This window comes from Aotus nancymaae, unplaced genomic scaffold, assembly GCF_030222135.1.
Source record: "Aotus nancymaae isolate 86718 unplaced genomic scaffold, 86718_ANA_hifiasm-v0.15.2.pri h1tg000053l, whole genome shotgun sequence".
NCBI lineage: Eukaryota > Metazoa > Chordata > Mammalia > Primates > Aotidae > Aotus > Aotus nancymaae.
Genome location: NW_026988467.1, coordinates 3,155,548 through 3,177,297, shown reverse-complemented (window position 1 = coordinate 3,177,297; position 21,750 = coordinate 3,155,548). Strand labels below are relative to the sequence as shown.

Genomic DNA, 21,750 nt, shown 5'->3' with positions numbered 1-21,750 from the left:
CCAGCTCCCTGGACAATCTGCTTCTGTATCCTCTCCCACAGGCCGTTTTGAATTATTCTGAAACAAATTCCAGGCATAATTTTATTTCATCTGTAAACATTTTGGCATGTACATTTCTTTTTTTTAAAAAAATTTATTATGGAAAATTTCAAAGCTAAAGGTGGAGAAGCATGTGGTGCGGTCCCCGCACCCACCTCCAGCCCCCTGTTTACCGCTCGTGTCTCATCTCCCTGTACCATTCCATCCGGGTTATTGGAGGTAACCTAGACGTAATAATCATAGACATTGTATCCTTTCATCTACAAATGGCTCGCCATGTCTCTCCAAAAGACAGAGCTTCGGAGTGTCACTGACCACCATCATCACATCTAACCCTGAATACATTCTCAGTGTCATCACACACCCGGTCGGCCTGGGTGTACATGTTTTAAGTATTTTACTTAATCAGAAACGGACAAACCCTGGCAATGTACTTTCCTCTGGAAAATGATGTGGGACAGATGTCTTCCCGCGTGAGCCGGGCAGCCTGTCTGTTCCCTGGCGGTGGCTTCCTCATGTCGCCTCTGACTCCAGGATCTGTTCTCCCTGTGGCCTTGCCGCATTCCTCACACATTCCTGTTGCCGGGAGAGCCAGAGTGCACCAGGCTGTTGGCAGTTGCTTCATGTGACCTCGTGCGTCAGATCAGAAGGTAAAAGCCATGGGGTCCTGGGGCCCTTTGTGGAAGGATTCACCTGTAAATGGTATGCACAGATGAGGAGGAGGCCACCTGGGCTGATGAGAACATGGGACAAATGCCGGGTTCAGGTCACACGCAGGCACCAGAGTCTGCGTGCGTTCTTTTGGCCCTCAGTATTTTGTAGTCATTGGAAACAAACTAGGAACAAACATTTTGTGAAGACACACTCATTGATTTTAATCTACTGTTACATTTTTGCGTTTTTTTATTCGAAGCATCTAAAGCTTTTTCACTGTAATTTATGTTTGGGTTCCCTGTGAAGAAGCTAAAGAAACTACCAAAGAAGTGGTCCATCCTGTCCAGACCACTTTCTTCCCAGGATCCTGGGGCAGCGTGACCTCATTTGTCTGCCACAGCGCTGTGTCTTCTCAAATGCTGTATGCATGCGCAAGTGTGGGCTCTGGAAATGTTTGCTGACCGAATGAGTGATGGAGCAAACTCCCTCTAACGTGAGCATGAAATACAGCAGGGGCAGACCTGCAAAAAGCACCAGCCCAGTGTCTCGGCTGCGTTTAGTGTCTGAAGAAGCGGGCATCCTCCTGGGGCCTCGGGGTGAATACAGTCCTTTCCTGTGGGTCACATGACAAAATAACCCTCTCCCCAAATCTCTAAGGGCTGAAGATCTGACTGATTTTTTGTTTATGTATTAACTCATATCCTTTGAACAAAATAAATGTGTTAAACAAAAATTGGAGTGCTGCTCGAGGTGCCCAGGACCCCACAATGCTGCAGCTTTTGAATTTTCTGTACTTAGAGCATGGTTCATTCTGAAAATTATATCCATTTAAATTTACTAAAACTTGGAAATGTAGCTATCTTGAGAGTTTTCTTGAGATCTTTCAAAATAATCCTGTCTCCATCCCCTGGAGCAGAGCGTATGTCCCAGCAGAGTCCCCACGCTCGATGCCACGCAGAACGTGGCCGTGTCTGTGTCCACTGCAGCCTGAGACTTTCCTGTCAAAGGTGCGCCAGAGCTGGCCACGCTGAGCTGTCTGTGTAGGTGAACATGAACAATATACACTTGAGGTTGCTAAAGAGAGGAGACCATTGTGCTGGGTCTTCCTCTGTTTTGTCCTGAATGTGGGGCTGCTTTTACCGGTTTAAGAAAGGCACTGACTCACTTTATAGAAATTGTTTTTTGATTTGTCTGAATTTCTTTTATTTTTATTTTTTACTGCAGTGAAATTCACAAAGCATGAAACAATGTTGGACTGTAATTTAGTGTTTTTTTTTTTAAATGGAGTCCTTGTTGCATTTCATTTTTTAATTTTTAATTTATTATTACTATTTTTTAAACGAAGTCCTTGTTGAACTTGGTGGTGTCCTGATGAGTTTTGAAGTAAGGCTTTCTTTGTCTCCATCACCACCTTGGTTCAGCTTAGTTCCGCTGGGCGCCAAGTCTTGGAAGCCGCAGGTCCTCGTCTCGCCTTGGTTTTGGCCCTGCGGTGGCAGCACGTGGCTGGGTGCTTCTCACAGTGACAGCGGCTCCCTGCTCGGTCACTGCTGTGGTGCGGGGCTGCAGCTTGTCACTTCTGTTGGAACTGTCTTCTTCAGGAGGACAAGGAGGAGGCTTCCGCTTCAGGCCCAGGCCTGGACGAAGCCTTGGGAGAGGACCGTCCTGCCTCACTTGTTTGCGGTTCTTTCTGCACCACGGACTCTGCAAGTCTCGGGTTAAACGTGGAGCTGCTCTTCCTCCTTTGTTTAGTGATGAGGTTCGTGGGCAGTGGCCTGCATGGGTCAACATGCTTCTGCAGTGCGTTCTGTTCCGCAGACACTCGGGAGGTTGTCACTTTGGCAACCTGAAGGTTTCTTGCCTTTAGCTGATTCCAGGACCTCACACGGCTTCAGGGAGTGATCTGCAGGGATCATCCTGTTCCGTGTTGAACCTAGCCGTGCTCTGTGGCTGCGGGCGTGACTCACAGGGCTGTGCACCCAGCAGAACCCTTCCTCCTACAGACATCTAGAAGTGCTGCCTTCCTGCCCAGCCCATGTGCTTCGTGGGTGAGCGTCTCCTGCCATGCAGTCAGAAACAGCTGAGGGCCCCACATCTGGAAATGAGTTGGGGAGTTATTTTAGGAGCAGGTCACAAAGAATCCTGTGTTAGGGTTCTCTGGAGGGACAGAACGAATAGGATAGAGAGATTTATGCATATACAGGGGAGTTGGTTAAGTATGAACTCACACAATCACAAGGTCTCACTAAGTAAGCTGTCTGCAAGTTGGGCAGCAAGGAGAGCCGGTCCGCTTGTCAAAACTGAAGAACCTGGAGTCCGATGGTCAAGTGAAGGAAGCATCTAGCACGGGAGAAAGGTGTAGGCTAGGAGGCTAGGCCGGTTTTGCCTTTTCATGTTTTTCTGACTGCTTTATATTCGCTGGCGGCTGATTAGATGGTGCCCACTAGATTAAGGGTGGATCTGCCTTTCCCAGCCCCCCCGACTCAACTGTTCATCTCCTTTGGCAGCACCCTCACAGACACACCCACGATCGATACTTCTGCATCCTTCAGCCCAATCAAGTTGACACTCAGTATTAACCACCACAAACCCGTCCCCTGCTGAGTGGCCCGCTTCACGCATGTGTGCACAGCTGGGTGGAGGGGTTAGTTGAGACTCTTTCATTACTGGAAACCGAGGTCTGGCTAACTCCAGCAGAAGCAGCGACAGGGATCAGTTGGGTCTCATGCCTGGCAAGGGGCGGAGGGGTTTGGTGTCAGGCACTTCAGGGGCCCAGCTCTTGTTTTTTTTTTTTTTTTTCCAAGTAGAATTTGCATATGTGACCTTAATAGGGCTCAGCATACATTCTGTGAGTTCTGGTTCTTGTGTGCGCCTGTGTGGCCACCGCTGCCATCAAGATATAGAACTCCCCAGCATTTTGGGAAGGCTCCTGCCCCTTTCAGCAAAGACTGGCTTGGTTTCTCCCAGCACTTTATTCGCTTCCTGTTCCCTCTGTAACAAATCGCCACAAACTTTGTGGCTCAAAGCAATAGAAATGTATTCTCTCAAGTTCTGGAGGCCGGAAGTCATGTCACCGGGCTGAATGCGAGGTGTCGGCAGGGTGTGCTTCCTGCGGAGGCTCCAGGGAGAATCTGTTCCTTGCCTCTTTCAGCTGTGGCCACAAGCTGTTGCTCGCCTGCAAGGTCAGCATCTTGGAATCTCTGGGCTCCGGCTCTGTGTCATCCTGTCCTCTGCGTGTCTGTCCCAGATCTCCCTCTGCCTCTCACGATCGTGAGGACGCTCGTGATGGCACCAAGGGCCCGCCCACCTGATCCAGGTCAGTGTTCCCTTCTCAAGATCCGAACTTCCTTGCACCCAGAAAGACCATCTTTCCTTACAGAGTACAATTTCCAGGGTCCAGAGATGAGGATACGACGTCTTGGGGGCATCATTCAGCCTGCTGCAGCCATGGCTCAGTTCCCCTGCTCTTGGGTTTCCCTGGAGTGAAGAACACAGAGTGGGCCCCAGGGCCACCTCCCGTCAGCACAGCGGCTGGGGCTCATCTGTGCGGCTCATCTGTTTCTATTGCTGAGTTTTCTGTGGTGTGAATTTGCTTCCTCATTCTCCAGGGGTGGACTTCCTCAGTTGATGAATAAAGTAGCTCGGGACATTGTTGGGCAAATCTTTTTATGAACATATTTTCACTTCTCTTTGGTGAACACAAGGCACAGAGCCGCCAGGTCGCAGGGCGGGTAAATGGCATCATTCTAAGAGGTGCTGGTCTTTCCAGGCAGGTGGGCCAGCACCACCAGAGGGTTACAGCGGAGCCGCATCCTCACCCGCCTCTGGTTTTGTCCTTTATTTTAGCCATGCTGGTGGGTGTGAAGTGACTTCTGTGGCTTCAGTCTGCATTTCCTCCATGACTGCTGTGGTCAGTACTTGCCCATGAGTTTGCTGGCCCTTCATAATCTTCCTTGGTGAAGTGGCCTTTCCATTGGTTTGCCCATTTTCGTATTGGGTCATTTGTCTTTTTATTATTGAAAAGGAGTTTTAAAAACAGATATTTTGAATACAAATACTGTGTCGCATTTTCATATTGTGTATTTTTTCATAATCTATGGCTTGCTTCATCTTATTAGCATTCTAAAAAAGTGGCATAGTAGGACTTTATTTCTTTAAAAACTTTTCACTTGGAAATAATTTCAAATTTACAGACAAGATGCAGAAAGACAAGGAATGCTGGGTTACTCTTGATCCAGGTTCACCGGTGGCTACCATGGGCCCTGTTGCTTTATTTGCACCTGCTCTCACGCTGCCTTCCTCCCTCTGTGTGCGCACATGTGTCAAGTTGATGCTTGTTTTCCAGAGGACCAAGGTTTGATGAACCCGTTAGCCTGTGTGAAGCGCTCAACCAGCTTATGGGCATTTCTTTAAAACCATACCTCAGTGTTTTCATTATTCATGTATGTTTTGAAAAATAATTGCTTCACTTAGTAGAGTAAAATGAAAAGGTTGCCTATTAGCCCCTTTCCAGTTTGCCCTGAGAACACTGTCTGGCGGCACCTGTGGCTGCAGTGACTTTTCCTAACGTCGTTTTGCCATGAAGTATTTCACTTTTCTGATTATTTTTGCATCGCTCCAGAATATTGACTTTGGAAACAGAAGACATCATTCTATTTATAGCATTCTGTGTTTAGTAGTGGTATTTCCATTTACAAAATACAGTAATTTTCCATCACTGGAAATGTCAAATCCTGGAAAACACAGCTTTCCTACGGGTGATGGTAGCATCGTTCTCGAACTGTTGTTGGCTGAAGATGTGTTTGATGAATCCGATTTTTCCAAAATAGTCAATTCTGATGATTCAGACGGTTCTGATGTTAGTTCTGTGTAGAAATAATTCCAAAAACAGTTTTTATATTTTATTATCACATTGAAAATCAGATTTGCTTCAGCCTCAAAGAGCGTGCTTATGTAAAATTAAATGAGTGCTGGCAGCCAGCTGCACTTTGTTTTCAGGAAAAGGGTTAAATGTCACTGACTTTTAACTGTTAGTGCTCTGCCTGTGCCATAGTGGGCAGAGGGAGGACTTTAATGGCCTGCGGTTAGGTTTCCTCTCCTGCAGGAGTGTGTGGGAGCCGCCGCTGCCGGGTTTGCTCTCCATCTTGTTTGGACTTGGTTCTGCATGTCCTGGATCTGCTTTGAGGACTGAGTAATTTCAGGTTGATGGCATCTGGCTTGTGAACCTCTGCTGTTGCTGGCAATGGCCTGTGTTGTGACCTCAGGGCTCCTGGTTCTTCCTGCTTCTCAGCGAGCAGGGAGAGGTACCAACACCAGCCTGGCTGCCTGACTGCCGCCCCCAACTCTTCACCTGGTGGGGCTCCGTCTCTCAGGCCCTGTGAAGCTTGCCTCAAGGGCCAGGAGCCCCGTGTCCTTCAGGGAGAATGCTGGCCAGTGGGCAAGTCATCGGGAAGGACCTGCCCTCAGCCCGTGGCCTGAGCTCTGACTTGCGGAGCCGCCTGTGCCTGTGTGATCATGCCGCTGGGGGACACCTGGCTCCACTTCTGAGGATGCTCCTGCGTCTGTGCCTCCTGCGTGTGCAGCTGGTTGCTCTGTTTCCTGCGCCTGCGTGGTGGTCATTTCACAGGACGGGAGCTGGTGCACGGGGTGGATGGCGCCTGCAAGGGGTCAGCCCTGTCCCCGCTGTGGCTCTCACACTACGTGAGTGTGACTGCGCTATTCCCAGTCCAGGACCTGAGCTGCTTTCTCCACAGTTATCTTGGGCCTCCCTGTCTCCTTTGCCTGCGGAATTATATACCTAAATTTCTCTCTCTTTTTTCTTTCTTTCCTCTGTGATTTATGTGATTCCGGGGACATTCAGAGATGTTTTGATGCAGTAGTTTGTCTTTTTAAAATTTGTCCTCAGCCAAGTGCCACATGTCACCCCCATCGAGGTGGCAGTTCCCCTGGGCGTAGCTCTCTTTGGAAATGGCCTCACGGCACTCGGAGCCCGAATACACTGCTTGGTGGGGCACCCCACCCTGTGATTACCCAGAGAGTGGCCGCCATCCCCTTCAGCTGTGCATTCCTGGGCCTTGGGGCTGGAGGTCCCAGCAGAACCAGGCCCGGGGCCAGAGGCCGGGTGCCCAGGCAGGAGTGAAAAGGTCTCCCTGAAAATCTAAAGAAAATGAAGCACGTGAAGTAATGTGATGTTTTCACCTTTGTCTAAGTGAGTTCAAGTTGATCTGAGGACAGAAGGCGTCAGGGGCTTGTATGACTTTCCAGTGGCTGCTGTGACAAAGTGCCACACCCTCCATGGCTCAAAGCAGCAGAAATGTGTGCTCTCACAGCTCTGAGGCCACAGTTCCACAATCTGCTCTGCTGGCAAAGCCCAGGTAAGATAGGGCTGAGTTCCTCCCAGGAAACCCCCAGGTAGAGCGGGGCCAAGCTCCTTCCTCGGGAGACTCTGGGGGATGGGGCCTCCCTGCTTCTTGTGGGTTTTGGGGTTCCTAGCTGTCCTTGGCTTGTGGCCACACTACTCCATTCTCTGCCCCCTTGTCACATGGCCTCTGTCTCTGTCTCAAGTCTCTCTCTCCTCTGCTCCTACAGGGATGCTTGCCATTGGAGTTAGGGCCAGTCTGGGTAATGAAGGATGATCTCATCCCCCAATCTGCAGAGACCCTTGTTTCCCATAAAGCCACAGATACAGGTTCCAGGGATTAGGCTGAGAGCATCTTTTTGGAGGTCACATTCAGCCCACCACAGGGCATCTGGTTTGTAGCATTTCCAAAGGCCAAGGGTCTGTTTTCTGTGAGCAGCTTTGCTGGTGAAAGCAGGTGTGGCACTTCTGTTCCATGACACAACCTGGCTTATAATCCACATATATTCTTCTTTTGTCTTTTGTGTATTGTGTATTTGTACTTAAATATTTTGTGTTGTTACACTTAAAAAGTCTAAATGGGGCTGGTTGCGGTGGCTGATGCCTGTAATCCAACACTTTGGGAAGCCAAGGTATCGGCCGATCACGAGGTCAAGAGATGGAGACCATCCTGGCCAACATGGTGAAACCCCATCTCTACTAAAAATACAAAAAAATTAGGCCGGGCACAGTGGCTCACGCCTATAATCCTAGCACTTTGGGAGACTGAGGCGGGTGGATCATGAGGTCAAGAGATCGAGACCATCCTGGTCAACAAGGTGAAATCCCGTCTCTACTAAAAATACAAAAATTAGCTGGGCGTGGTGGTGCGTGCCTGTAATCCTAGCTACTCGGGAGGCTGAGACAGGAGAATTGCCTGAACCCAGGAGGCGGAGGTTGCGGTGAGCCGAGATCGCGCCATTGCACTCCAGCCTGGGTAACCAGCGAAACTCCGTCTCAAAAAAAAATTAGCTGGATGTGGTGGCGTGTGCCTGTAATCCCAGCTACTTGGGATGCTGAGGCAGGAGAATCACTTGAACCTGAGAGGTGAGGGTTGCAGTGAGCCGAGATTGCGCCACTGCACTCCAGCCTGGGCGACAGATTGAGACTCCATCTCAAAAAAAAGAGTCTAAATGGGAGCAATTCAGTGTATTTGGGACTTTGTTGTTCTTTTAGTTTGTGTGAGTTCAAACCCAAGTTGGGCAGGAAAAGAAGTGATGAAGTAGCGGATGTCATCTCAGGCACTAGAATCCGCTGGCAGCAGGGGCGTTCGACTCACGCTCACTCTGCTTGTGCGCTTGGCCTTCTATGCAGAGCCAGGCGTTTTTTGGGTGGTTCCTTTCTACTGGTCCCTCTGTGGGCTGGCAGTGAGCAAGTGTGGGCAAATACATGGCGACTGGTTTCTCACCAGGCCCCCATTATCCTGTTGAGGTCTCAGAAAGAGTGATTAATAACTCGTTACACACATTTTTTGTTGTTGTTGTTTTTAGAGCTGTTAAACAGAAAAGTGAGGAAAAACGATGTTCATGTAACTGACAGATACTTTGCACAGAGGAGATCATCTATTGATGGAGAACGAAAAAGGACTGTGAAATTGGAAAATTAGATATTGGAATCACTTATTAGAAGTTGTGCAAGTAGCACGAAAGCGTGGATACATATTTTATTTTGTTTTTGATCCTGTAATAATAAACTTCTGTATTTTATGATCATAACTGTTTACAAAAGTAGTCTAGACGTTGTTGAATCCTTACAGTGACAAGTTTTCCTAATACATTTATAGTAATTTGACTTTTTTGTTGTTGTTGAGATGGAGTCTCACTGTATCGCCCAGGCTGGGGTGCACTAGTGTGATCTTGGCTCCCTGAGCCTCCACCTTCCAGGTTGAAGCGATTCTCTGCCTCAGCTTCTTGAGTAGCTGGGATTACAGGTGCCCGCCACCATGCCCAGCTGATTTTTATGTTTTCAGTAGAGATGGGGTTTCACCATGTCGGCTAGGCTGGTCTTGAACTCCTGACCTCAGGTGATCCATTCGCCTCGGCCTACCAAAGTGCTGGGATTTTTTACAGGCGTGAGCCGCCATGCCTGGCTGTAATTTGATTTTTAAAAAGCAGTGGAGTTATAATCACCATGTCATTGGTATGCTATAGTTGCTCAGCACTGATTTATAATCTGTCATCAGCTAACTGGACGGGTAACAGGCAGACATTGTTTTTGTATTTGGCAAATGTTGAAAGTGTGGCTTAGAGTCATGTGTTTCCATGTCTTACTTAGATTCTGATTCTTTCTGTGTCCTTCCATGGTGTGGGTTTTTTCTCACTGCATTGCCGGGGCCAGCCAAATCCCTGCTCACCCAGTGACGGGCGTGAATGTGGCCGTAACCTGGCCCATGATCCAGAATTTTAGGTGCAACAAAGGGCTCTGCAGGAGTGGATGGTTTGAGGTCCGATTATGATGGGAAAAGAAATTAATGTGAAACAAGATGCTGATTCTCAATTTGTAGGATAGAGCAGGACGGGATATCATCTGGCAGAAACAGTCTGGAAGAGGCTGACTCGGAAGAATCAAGAACTGTTTTTTTTTTTTTTTTTTTCTGTATTCAGATCTGCTCATGTATGAACTTGGCTGTGGTTTAGCCTAGTATAGACCAGGGGGCCGTCTGTGTCCGGATTCCAGAGGACCTGAGTGGAGTCTGGGCAGTGACATTGGTGTGGCCGTTCCCACTGCCTGTACAGCCACATAAGCAAAGTTCCTTAGGACCCCTGGCCACCACCGCTGGAGCCTTGCGTCCTCCTTGGCTCCCGGGCCAGCACAAGTTTGTAGATCCCCTGGGCATCTCTTTCTGGTGGATGCTGCGCTCTACCCATCCTAGGCAGGGGGTGGGCTTCCATTCGTCACCAAGAGTGGGACGCATCCTCCTTCCAGGCCACTGCCTCACTGTGACCATGACTGTGTTTGTGCCGCGGCCTGGGTTCATGCCCTCAGGCAGCAGTGTTAAGAGGGATACCCTTGGCTGCCTTTGCCAAGCCCGGGACTGGGAGCAGTGGGCAGCCGCCCCCAAAGGCTGCAGCCTTCTCTGTTAGCCGGGGCTGAGGGGAAGCTGCAGGAAGTGGAGCACTGTGTTCATGGCTCAGTCACCACCTCCTGCTTGGGGGTTGTTTCTCCTGTGCACGGGATACTGAGGCTGCAAATCCCGGATGGAAGCAGGCTGCTGGCCCTCCTTCTTCTGGGCTGTTCCAGTGGCTGTGGTCTGGGCAGCGCTCTCAGCACTCACTACTCAGTGCGGCTGTGCTCTTGGGAGTGGAAAGACTCTAACTGGGGGTCCCAGTCGGACCTCCTTGGCCTGTACCCCACGGGCCCCTGGCTGATGGTCAGCCTTTCTGGTGATGTATGCTCCACCCACCAGGGCCTTGGTCCAGAGCTGATCGCCTCTGGAGTCCTCTCCGACAAGGTGGCTCTGCTGGACTTTGGGGTCGGAAAAAAAGAAATTTGAGAAAAAAAAGAAAGTGGCAAACCGTGGGGATTTCAGTACTTGCCAAAGACCCGGAGTTCAGCTTTATTCCTACTTCTTTTTAAATAAATGGATGAAACTTTGTCATTTTAAAACTCTTTACTCAGTCAAGCCCTGAAACCATGTTTGTGAAAATGACCTTAACGTGGTTGTAACCCAAGGGTTTTCTTAGTGTCCTCATTCCTTCCATTTGGCCAGCCATGTAGAAGGAGAAAGAAGGAACAATGCCTAGAATTTGACCTGATTGAGTTCCCAGTTTCATGACAGCTGCATATATGAAATATTCTATTGTAAGCTGGAGCTTTGTGGAGAAAATATGTGCAGGTAACCCTGAATTGAATGTACATGTGCATTCTTTATTGTTTTTTTTTTTTTTTTTTTTGAGACGGAGTTTCGCTCTTAACCAGGCTGGAGTACAATGGCGCGATCTTGGCTCACCGCAACCTCTGTCTCCTGGGTTCAAGCAATTCTCCTGCCTCAGCCTCCTGAGTAGCTGGGACTACAGGCGTGCACCACCATGCCCAGCTAATTTTTTGTATTTTTTAGTAGAGACGGGGTTTCACCATGTTGACCAGAATGGTCTCAATCTCTTGACCTCGTGATCCACCCACCTCGGCCTCCTAAAGTGCTGGGATTACAGGCGTGAGCCACCGCGCCTGGCCTCGCATTCTTTATTGTTTTACCAAGTTTCTGATTAGGAATTCAAAGTATTGTTCCTAGTATTCTCGTGATGGATTTGAGTTGGTGTTGGCAAGGTGCAGAGTGTTTACAAACCTATGGAAAGATTCTTATGGGAACAGGGGGTCATAAAACAGTGCTGGTTTCCAAGGGGGAAGCCATCGCTACCATAGGTGGGCAGGGTCCTGGTTGGGTTGTTGGGGTCACGTAACTGAACACTGTCTGCACCCTGCTGTCTGCACTGTGGAGGCCACGTCCTCCTCCTGCCCCAGTTCCTTTTGTAAAATGTAACTGACCATCCCTGCCCCTTGCTACACTGAGCTCTAGTTGAATTTTACATGTGAAAGCACTGCTGATTTCCCCTCTCCAGGTGGCATCTGCGATAACTCATACACCGATGTGCTTTGTTTTAATTCTAGGCCCCTTCAGTCACCTCTCTGTCCAAGCTGGCATGCATGCACATGGTCCGCTGGGCTGTTTGGAACCCGCTGCTGGAAGCTGATTCTGGAAGGGTGACGCTGCCTCTGCAGGGCGGGATCCAGCCCAACCCCTCGCACTGTCTGGTCTACAAGGTCCCCTCAGCCAGCATGAGCTCCGAAGAGGTAAATTGTTAGGTATTTCTTATGTTTCTCCGGTGAGCTTCTAGCGAGTTCATTCATTTTCAGCAGCAAAAGTTCACAAATATGTTTGCAGATGTTTCATTTACAGAATTTTTTCATGTCATGGGTATGCCTTTAAAAATATTAGTATGACCTTTTTATGTAAACCTGCTAAGGCCATTTTTATTGTGGGTTTTATCCCTGTTCGCATACCGACTTCCTGGGATGACTTGGCGACCCTCCAGCTGACGTGTACACACTTCGCAGTGAGATTCACTTCTGTGCCTTGTGCGTTTGGTGCATTGGAGCTTGGGCCTCGCGTGGCCTTGGCCGGTAGGTTTTTTGGTGGACGAGTGCTGAGGTGGGAGCCAGTTCTGGTTTCCAGCCCTGCCTTATCTCTGTGACTTATCACTAATGCTTCCTGGACCTCAGGTGTGTACAAAGGGGTAGGACCACAGCAGAGACTCTCAGGTTTTTAAAAAAATTCTGAAATGAAATGTTCTCTGCACCCCAATTTAAGAAGTAAAGAAAAGTAGAGCAGAGTGGGTTGAAGTGTGTGTGAGGGTCTCACCCCAGCCTTCTTGGCCACATTGGTGGCCTCGGAGGATGGTTAGTGGTGACCCAGGGCACCACAGACGCAGTGCGAAACCCTGCTCTGCAGATGCTTGGAGTCCAGTGGGCTCTCCGAGGCGTGGCAGCATTTCTGCTGGGGTCTGCTGTTTGGCCTTCTCTCACCTTCCTCAAACATGTCCGTTTCGGCAGTGCCAACAGGAGCTTTTTAGTACTCAGGTGTCTCATTTTTCTAAGGTAACAGGACTGTGCCTGTTATTTCAGTTTGTCAACTCTGTGCTGACTCCAGTGGCAGATAATGTGTTCAGTGTTGTTATTTATGATTTGGGTAATGCTTGGGGGGACCTGAATAAGAGAACAGCTGATTGTGCAGCTTTTCTTCCTATAAGGAATGTCTCCTGATGGGACCATGTTTTGCTCCTCTCCCACATGGTCTAGTTTGAGTCCTTATTATAAAATTGCTGTTAGAAATCCTGAAGCCGGGGCCGGGCACGGTGGCTCACGCCTGTAATCCCAGCACTTTGGAAGGCTGAGGCGGGTGGATCACGAGGTCAAGAGATCGAGACCATCCTGGTCAACATGGTGAAACCCTGTCTCTACTAAAAATATAAAAAATCAGCTGGGCACGGTGGTACGTGCCTGTAATCCCAGCTACTCAGGAGGCTGAGGCAGGAGAATTGCCTGAACCCAGGAGGCGGAGGTTGTGGTGAGCTGAGATGGCGCCATTGCACTCGAGCCTGGGTAACAAGAGCGAAACTCCGTCCCAAAAAAAAAAAAAGAAATCCTGAAGCCGTTACCATCTTCCCCTCAACACCACTCCCGCATCCTCGCCTCTCTCCTTGTCTCTTCTCTTCTCTCTCCTTGTCTCCACTCCTCTCCTCTCTTCCCATTTGGATAAGTACATAAATAAATATTTATTCTGTTTATTTTAGGTCTGTCATGCCATCAAATTGCCCTTACTTTTTAAATGTGTAAACTATATTGGGGCATGGATGTTTTGAAGGTTTACTATCTTAAGGACACAAATGTTTCAAATTTTGCCATTTTCCATAAGGAGTACCAGGGTTTTTGACCTCAGCTCTGTTGACGTTTGGGCCAGATAACTCTCGGTGTGTGGCCATCCTGTGCACTAGCAGATGCGGAGCAGTATTCCTGGCCTCTGTTCACTGGGTGCCAGCAGCATCTCCCCACCTGTGACAGCCCTAAATGCCTACAGACTGTGCCAGATGTTTCCTGGGGGGTAAAATTGCCCCGATTGAGGGCCCCTATTCTAAACTGATGTAATTAACTAAAGCAGTGAACTAACCCTGCCCACAAACTCGATTCCCTTTCCTGCCCTGCGAAGGCACTCCTTTGCTTCTGCCTGAGTGTCCTACATGGCGGTGCCAGCCCCTCTCAAGTCAGGTCAGTTAGAAGCCTAGGTGTGCCTGTCTCTGCCGCTGCACGAGCCTCTTCTTTATCTCATTCAGTCGTTCATCACTCAGTGAACTTGTATTGAGCACCTACATGTACTCTAAGAAGAAACATCCCTGATCCCATGACAGTTGAGTAGGAGAGGCAGATGTTAAAGAAAAATATAGATATAACTAAAAGCCCATAGTTTTTGGGTAGCTAGATTTTAGAGTTTATGTTGTTATGATTATTTCACTGTAATTTACTATGAAATGATGAAATCATGTATCATAATTGTGTTTTCTTTCTTAAACAACTCCTGCCCTTCTCCCTTGAGGAAATAATTGTTTCCCTAGCCACTTTCAACTCTTTTAACTGTGACTTACGGTCTTTACCTTTGTTTTCTAAATAATACCTTTTACTGCTGTTTTTTAATTTACAATTTCAGACATTATATACTGAATTCTCATAATGACAGATGAGAATTTTAGCTCTTTTGTACATTCCTGCCCATCTTTAAAGCACTCTGTCTTCTTACTGCTTGGCCTTGGATTCAGGCACAGTTGCAGGGGGCATACAGCACAGTAGAGTTGGTTGGAGAATGAAGAGGGGGTTCTACTTGCAAAAAACTAGAGAGATCACTGAGGGAGGAGCTGGGGAAGCGGACCTGTAAGGTTGTTTACAAAACCCCGGGTTCACCCCAAAACTGCACGTGTGTGGGTCTGACCCTAAATAGATACCGAAGACTTTGACACTGCGGGATTGAGAACTTCCCAGTTTCAGAGCTGCCTGCTGGGTGGAGGACATGCAGGAGAAATCTGAAGAACCCTGCACAGGTTTCGAAAATGAAACTGACATTGAAACCACACACCACAGGATGTTGGTCAGAAACTGTCCTGAACGCAATTGAGTCAATTCCTACCTAAATAAAAATACCAGCATTGTTCATAGGATTTAAATGAGACTCAGAGTTTTATAATGTAATGTTCAAAGTGTCTATGATACTCTCTAAAGTTAATTGTCATACAAAGAACCTGGAAAGTTCAGCTTGTAGAGAGACAGTTAACAGGCACCAACACTGAGATGATACAAATGTTAGAATTATCAGAGAATTTAAAGCAGTCATAATAAAGATGCTCCAGTAAATAAGAACAAACACTCTGGAAATAAATGGGAAGAAGCAAATGAAAATTTTAGAACTGAAAAATAAAATAACCAAAGTAAAAAATCACTAGATGGCCTAACAGCAGACTGGAGATGATGGAAGAGTCAGTGAACATGAAGATAAACCAATAGAAATTTATTCACCCTGCTCAACAGAGAGGAAAATGATTGGAAGACAAGGGGCAAAGCCTCAGTGTTGACCTGTAGGTCCCTACTGTAAGGTATATTGCCGAGTCAAAATGAGGAGACTGAGGCCAGTGTGAGAAAATGAGAATCCAATTTATTCAGCTCCCGGGCGAGGTTCTGTGGTCCGGGAAGGGGCCAGAGAAGTCGCATTGGGCTTCTCAGAGTGTGGGGTTTTATAGGGAGTGGAGGTAATTGATTGGTCTTTAGGGAAACAAAGAACAGACAGTTTCATTGGTGAGGAGGGTTGATTGATTATTAGGGAAACAAAGAGCAGACAGTTTCATTGGTGAGTTTTATTGGTGAGGGGTTTGATTGATTACTAGGGAAACAAAGAGCAGAGAGTTTCATTGGTGAGGGGAAGTCAAGGTGCTGATGGGGCGAGCTGCCATTGGTTACCAGGCGGGACTACAGGTGGGCTGACCAGCTGGGGAGGTCAATATTAAGCTGCCGTTGGACAAATCTTTGGCGGGCTTTTTAAATTTTGAAGGGGTCGAGTGAGGAATGCAGGAGTGGGTGTGTGGAGCCTGCATAGAGAGACCAGATAGGAGTGGGTGTGGGGAGCCAGCATAGAGAGGCCGGCATGGGGAGAGATAAGTGTGTCAGCATGGAGAGGCTGGCACGGGGAGAGATAAGTGTGTCCATTTAACTCCTGGTGAGGCAGCCGGCCTTACACCTACCAAAAAGACTAACACCCAGTCCTGGTAGAGGAGACTATGGTGCAGAAAAAAGTACTTAAAAAGTAATGACTGAAAACTTCCCCAATTTGGCAGAAGACGTAAACCTGAAGATCCAAGGTCAGTGAACCCCAGGGATAAATGTGAGGAAATCCACACTCAGATAAATCATACACAAACTGCTGAACACTAAAGACAAAGAATAAAATTATTAAAAACAGCTATAGAAAAATGACGCATTACTTACAGAGAAATAATTTGAATGACTGGATTCCTCATCAGAAACCAGCTGACCAGAAGGAAAGTGAGAGATTTTTAAAGTGCTAACAGAAAGACCTTGGAACTCAGAATTCTGCATCCAGTGTAAAAAAAATAAAAAAGTGTGAAATGAGGACATCTCAGATGAACTAAAAGTAAGAGCAGATAATTTGCTTAAAGAATTGCTAAAATAATTTCTTCAGACAGAGAGGAAGTGATACCAGATAGAAATTTGGAACTCAGGAATGAAGAAAGAACAACAGAAATGGTAAATATAATATTCTCCTCTTCTTTTTTAAAATACATTGGATGGTTGAAGAAAAAACTGTAACAGTGTGGCTGGGTGCAGTGGACTTGTAATCCCAGCACTTTGGGAGGCTGAGGAGGGTGGATCACCTGAGGTCAAGAGTTCAAGACCAGCCTGGCCAACATGGTGAAATCCCATCTCTGTTAAAATAAAATTAGCTGGGTGTGGTGGCTGCATGCCTGTAATCCTAGCTACTTGAGAGACTGAGGCAGGAGAATCACTTCAACCCAGGAGGCGGAGGTGTCATTGAGCCGGGATTGTGCCACTGCACTCCAGCCTGGGCAGCAGAGCAAGACTCTTTCTCAAAAACAAAACAGAAAACAGTATCTGGTGAGATTTTAAAGTTATGAAGGCATAATATTTAGAAAATTACCTAAACTTAGTTGATAAAGCAATGGCAAGGTTTGAGAAGATTGACTATAATTTTGAAAGTTCTGCCTATGGTAAAATGCTGTCAGACAGCATCGCATGATACAGGGAACTGCTTTGTGACAGGAAGAGTTACTTGATAGAGCAAACTTGCATTGTTGTCTTGTTTTATGAAAGTGCTGCAACCACCCCAACCCTTCAGCAACTGCTACTCTGATGAGGCAGCAGCCATCAATATCAAGGCACAACCCTCCACCAGCAAAAACATTACAATGTCCTAGAAGGCTCAGATGATTCTTAGCTTTTTTTTTTTTTTTTTTTTTTGAGACAGGGTCTCACTCTGTTGCTCTAGGGTGGAGTACAGTGGCATGATCATAGCTCACTAGAGCCTTGAACTCCTGGGCTCAAGCCATCCTCACACCTCAGCATCCTGAGTAGCTAGGACTACAGGCATGTGTCACTATGCCTGGCTAATTTTTTAATTTTTGTAGAGTTGAGGTCTTTGCTATGTTGCCCAGGATGATCTTGAACTCCTGGGTTCAAGGGATCCTCCCTGCTTGGCCTCCTAGAGTGTTGGGATTATAGGCGTGAGTTGAGTCACCATACCTATAATGGCACAGTTATTGCTGGCCGGGCGCATATATGTATAAAAAATACTAACAATGGTTAGTATTTTTTAGCAAGAAAGTTTTTTTTTTTTAAATGAAGTTCTGCTCTATAACCCAGGTTGGAGTGCAGTGGTGCGATCTTGGCTCACTGCAACTCCATCTCACAGGTTCAAGTGATTCTTCTGCCTCAGCCTCCCAATCAGGTGGGATTACAAGTGCTCGCCACCACACCCAGCTAATTTTTGTACTTTTAGTAGAGAATGGGGTTTTACCATGTTGGCTGGGCTGGTCTTGAACTCCTGACTTCAAGTGATTCATCTGCCTCTTAAAGTGCTGGAATTACAGATGTGAGTCACTGCGCCTGGCCAGCAATAAAGTATTTTTAAATTAAGGTAAGTACAGTCCCTTTTTTTTTTTTAGACGTAATGCTATTACACACTTATTGACTACACTATAGTGTAAACATAACTGTTAAATGTACCGGGAAACCAAAAAAAATTCAAGTGACTTGCTTCATTGCAGTGGTTTGGAGCTGAACCTGCAGTATCTTTGAGGTATGCTTGTAATTACATTAAGGGTAAATAGTGTAAACATCATCAATTTAAAAGATATTGTCAGGCTTAATGAAAAACAAAGTCCAACTATATACTGTCTATAAGAAATATACTTTAAATATAATGTAAATTAAAAGAATGGAAAATATTCTGTTAAACACTAATTAAAAGAGAACTGGAGTGGCTATATTATTATCAGACACCATCAGACCAACTAGATTTCAGAATAAAGGAAATTTCCAGGAATTAAGAGAGTTAATACACATGATAAAAGGGTCAGTCACCAAGTCATAACAATCCTAAAATTGTTTGCATCTAACAGAGCTTCAAAAGACATGAAGCAAAAACCGTTTGAACTGAAAGGAGAAATGGACAAATCCACAATTATAGTTGGAGACCTCAACATCCTCTCTAAGTAAATGAAGAGCAACTAGCTAGATAATCACTGGTGGTATAGAAGGACTGAACATCACCATTGACCGACTGGATCGGAATGATATTTGTAGAACACTCTACCCAACAACAGCAGAACACATGTTCTTTACAAGTGCACATGGAACATTCATCAAGATAGACAATATCCTTGGCCATAAAACAGACTTTAATTTTAAGAGAATTGAGATTATACAAGATGTATTCTCAGATTATAATGGAATTGAACTAGAAATCAATAACAAAGATAAACATTTTCAACCACTTGGAAATCAAACAATATGTAAACAATCCACAAATTAAAGAGTAAGCCTCAAGGGAAAATAGAAGATACTTTGAACTTAACAAACATGGAAATACAACATATCAAAATTTGTAGGTTGCAACTCAAATATGCTTAGTATTAGATGCTTACATTAGAACAGAAATCTAATCTTTACCTTTAGAAACTAGAAAAGGAAGAGTAAAATAAACCCAGAGCAATTCAAAAGTCAATAATAGCAGACACCAGTGGAAACTGCAAACAAAAATAATAGATTAAAAATTAAAAAATAGTAAAAACCCAGTGAAACAAAAACCTGTTTGAAAATATCAGTAAATCGATGAACTTCTAGCAAGACTGAAAAAGAGAGGAGGATGGAAATGACTAATAGTAGGAATGAAAGGAGGAATATCAATACAGACCTCACAGGTATTAAAAGGATAGTAAGGAACTACTGTAAACAATTCTCTGCACATAAATTTGACAATTTAGGTGAAATGGATGAATGAATATTAAATCCCATGCTGCCAAAACTCAGCCAAGATGAAGTAGATAAACTGAGTAGTCCTATAACTTTATATAAATTGAATTCATAGTTTAAAAACTTTTGAAAAAGAAATATTCAGGCCTGTTCACTATGAATTCTACTAAACATTTAAAGCAGAAATTATACCACTTTTATACAATCTATTTCAGAAAACAGAAAAGATGGGAGCAATTCCCAACTCATGAAATGAAGCCAGCATTACCCTGATATCAAAACCAGAAAAAGATATTAATAGTAACAAGAAAACAGAAATGTGGACCCGTATCCCTCATAAGCATAGGTGCAAACTACTTGACAAAATATTGGCAAATTGAGTCCGGTGATTTGCAAAAAGAATAATATACTATAACCAAGTGGAGCTTTATCCCAAGAATGCAAATCTGTTTTCTATTTGGAAATCAATAAATGTAATTCGCTATAGTAACAGCCTAAAGAAGGAAACCATATGATCCTGGCAACTGATGTTGAAAAAACATTTGACAATATTCAGCATCAGTTTATGATAAAAACCCTGAGCAAACTAGCAACAAAAGAAAATTTCATCAGCACGATAATGGTATCTACAAAAACTCTTTAGTTAACATCATACTTAATGGTTGAGATTGATTGCTTTCCCCTAAGATTAGGAACAAGTGAAGGATGTCCACTGTTCGCATTCAGCCTCATGGTCAGCAGTGCATTGGAAGGTATAGTCAGTGCTGTAAGTCAAGAAAACAAAAGACATACACACTGGAAGGAAGAAACAAAACTGTCCTTTCTTGCAGAAAACATGATTGCGTATGTCAAAGATTCTGAGGAATCTACAAAAAATGAGTGAGTGAGTTTAGTGAGACTGCAAGATAACACAGGAAGTCAACGTGAAAAATCAGTCCTATTTCTCTATACTAGCACTGAAAAATTGAAAGCAAAATACAGAAACAGTATTACTTACAAAGCCCTGCCCTCCATGAAATAAATCTGACAAAATAGGGACGGGATCCGTATGCTGCCAGCTATAAAACTGTCCTTTTGCTAGCTGTTATTGTGGTTATTCTTAGGTGAAATCAGGGCAGACCTAACTAATTGGAGAGACATAACGTGTATGTCTTGGAAAACTCAACATAGTAAAGCTGTCAGTTCTGCCCAAGATTGATCTATAGATTTTATGCAGTTTCAATCAAAATCCCAGCAGGAATATAGATAAGCTGATTCTGAAATTTGCATGGAAAGGTAAAGGAATTAGAAGAGTCAGAGTAGTTTTGAAACAGAACAGTAAAGTTGGAGGAGTCATACTACACAGTTTAAACACTTACTGTACCGCCACACTAATGTAATTAGTATCAAGGGATTGGCACGTAGGTTAATGGAACAGAATAGAGAGTCCAGAAATAAAGTTTGGAAGTGCCTTATTAAATTAAGTATACCATATGACCCAGCAGTCCTACTCGTGGAGAAATGAAACCTGTGTTCACACACAAATCTGGACACATGTGTTTGTAGCAGCTCCATTTATAATCACCCAAACCAGAAACAACTCAAATGTTCATGAGTGACTGAATGGATAAATAACCGTGATACATCCGTACAATAGAATACCACTCAGTAATAAAAAAAGAAAGTCTGAGGTATATGCTACAACTGGGATGAATCTCATCCGTTGGGATGAGGTTCAAATGACAGTGCTGGGGAAGCAGTCATAGATCACCAGGGTTAGGCAGGGGTGAGGTGTGGCTGCAGAGGGGCAGGGCAAGGGAGCACTCTGTGGGGATGGGGCTGGCCTGCACCCTGAGTGTGGTGCTGGTTATGTGAATCTGTGCATGTGCTAAAACTCATAGAGCCATAACCCAGAATAAAGATGTCAGTTTCACGTAGGCTAATGAAAACATTCCCAACTCAGGAGAGATTGTGATTTCTACTTGGGTAAGGGTCATTCCATGATAATATGGCCTGCAGGGCTTTTAGTGCCACAGCTAGTTGCTTTTTGCTCAGAAACTACTTGATTATAATCTAAGAACATGTGGCTTCTTCAGTGGCCTCTCATTTCACATAGGCTTTGTTTTAGGACCGAGCGTGCTGTTCCTGGTTGGATTGTTGTGACCAGAGTGCCGATGAAGGGCGTGGCCATCACTGCTCTTGTGCTCCATTGCAGGTGAAGCAGGTGGAGTCAGGTACAGTCCGGTTCCGGTTCTCGCTGGGCTCAGAAGAACACCTGGACGCACCTGCGGAGCCTGTCAGCGGCCCCAAGGCGGAGCGGCGACTTGCCGGGAAACCACCCACGTCCTCTTCCAGTACGTGTTTCCAGAGAGCTGACTCCCCAGGCACATGGCAGGCAGCACTTCCATCTGTTACCAGGGAAAGATACTTAGTTCAGTATGGTAATCATCACATTTGTAGGATCATTGCCATAGATTGCTTTAATCAAATCTGTTTTTTGGGCTTTTGCTTAATACAAAGGTGTAGAATTGGACAGTGATGAATTGTGGCCCAGAAGCTTGTCACCTGTGCTTCAGCCTGGTGTCAGCTTAGTCACTTGACAGCTCCCCAACTAAGCACTTAAAAGTACACGTCAGGTG

At 45.7% G+C, this 21,750-nt stretch overlaps 1 protein-coding gene across 10 annotated transcripts in view; it reads left to right on the top strand.

Annotated features, from left to right (window-relative positions):
- The window catches only part of NPHP4 (nephrocystin 4), a 138,527-nt gene that overhangs the window by 52,289 nt on the left and 64,488 nt on the right, over positions 1–21,750 (top strand). For 8 of the 10 annotated variants that reach the window (XM_064363158.1, XM_064363155.1, XM_064363153.1 and 5 more), the window contains 2 exons: positions 11,696–11,878; positions 21,327–21,465. In XM_064363158.1, coding sequence (XP_064219228.1) covers positions 11,696–11,878; positions 21,327–21,465 — 322 coding nt within the window. Of the gene's footprint in view, positions 1–3,936; positions 4,007–11,695; positions 11,879–13,862; positions 16,388–21,326; positions 21,466–21,750 lie in introns of those variants that run through there. The other 2 variants (XM_064363159.1, XM_064363160.1) reach the window with 2 other exon arrangements.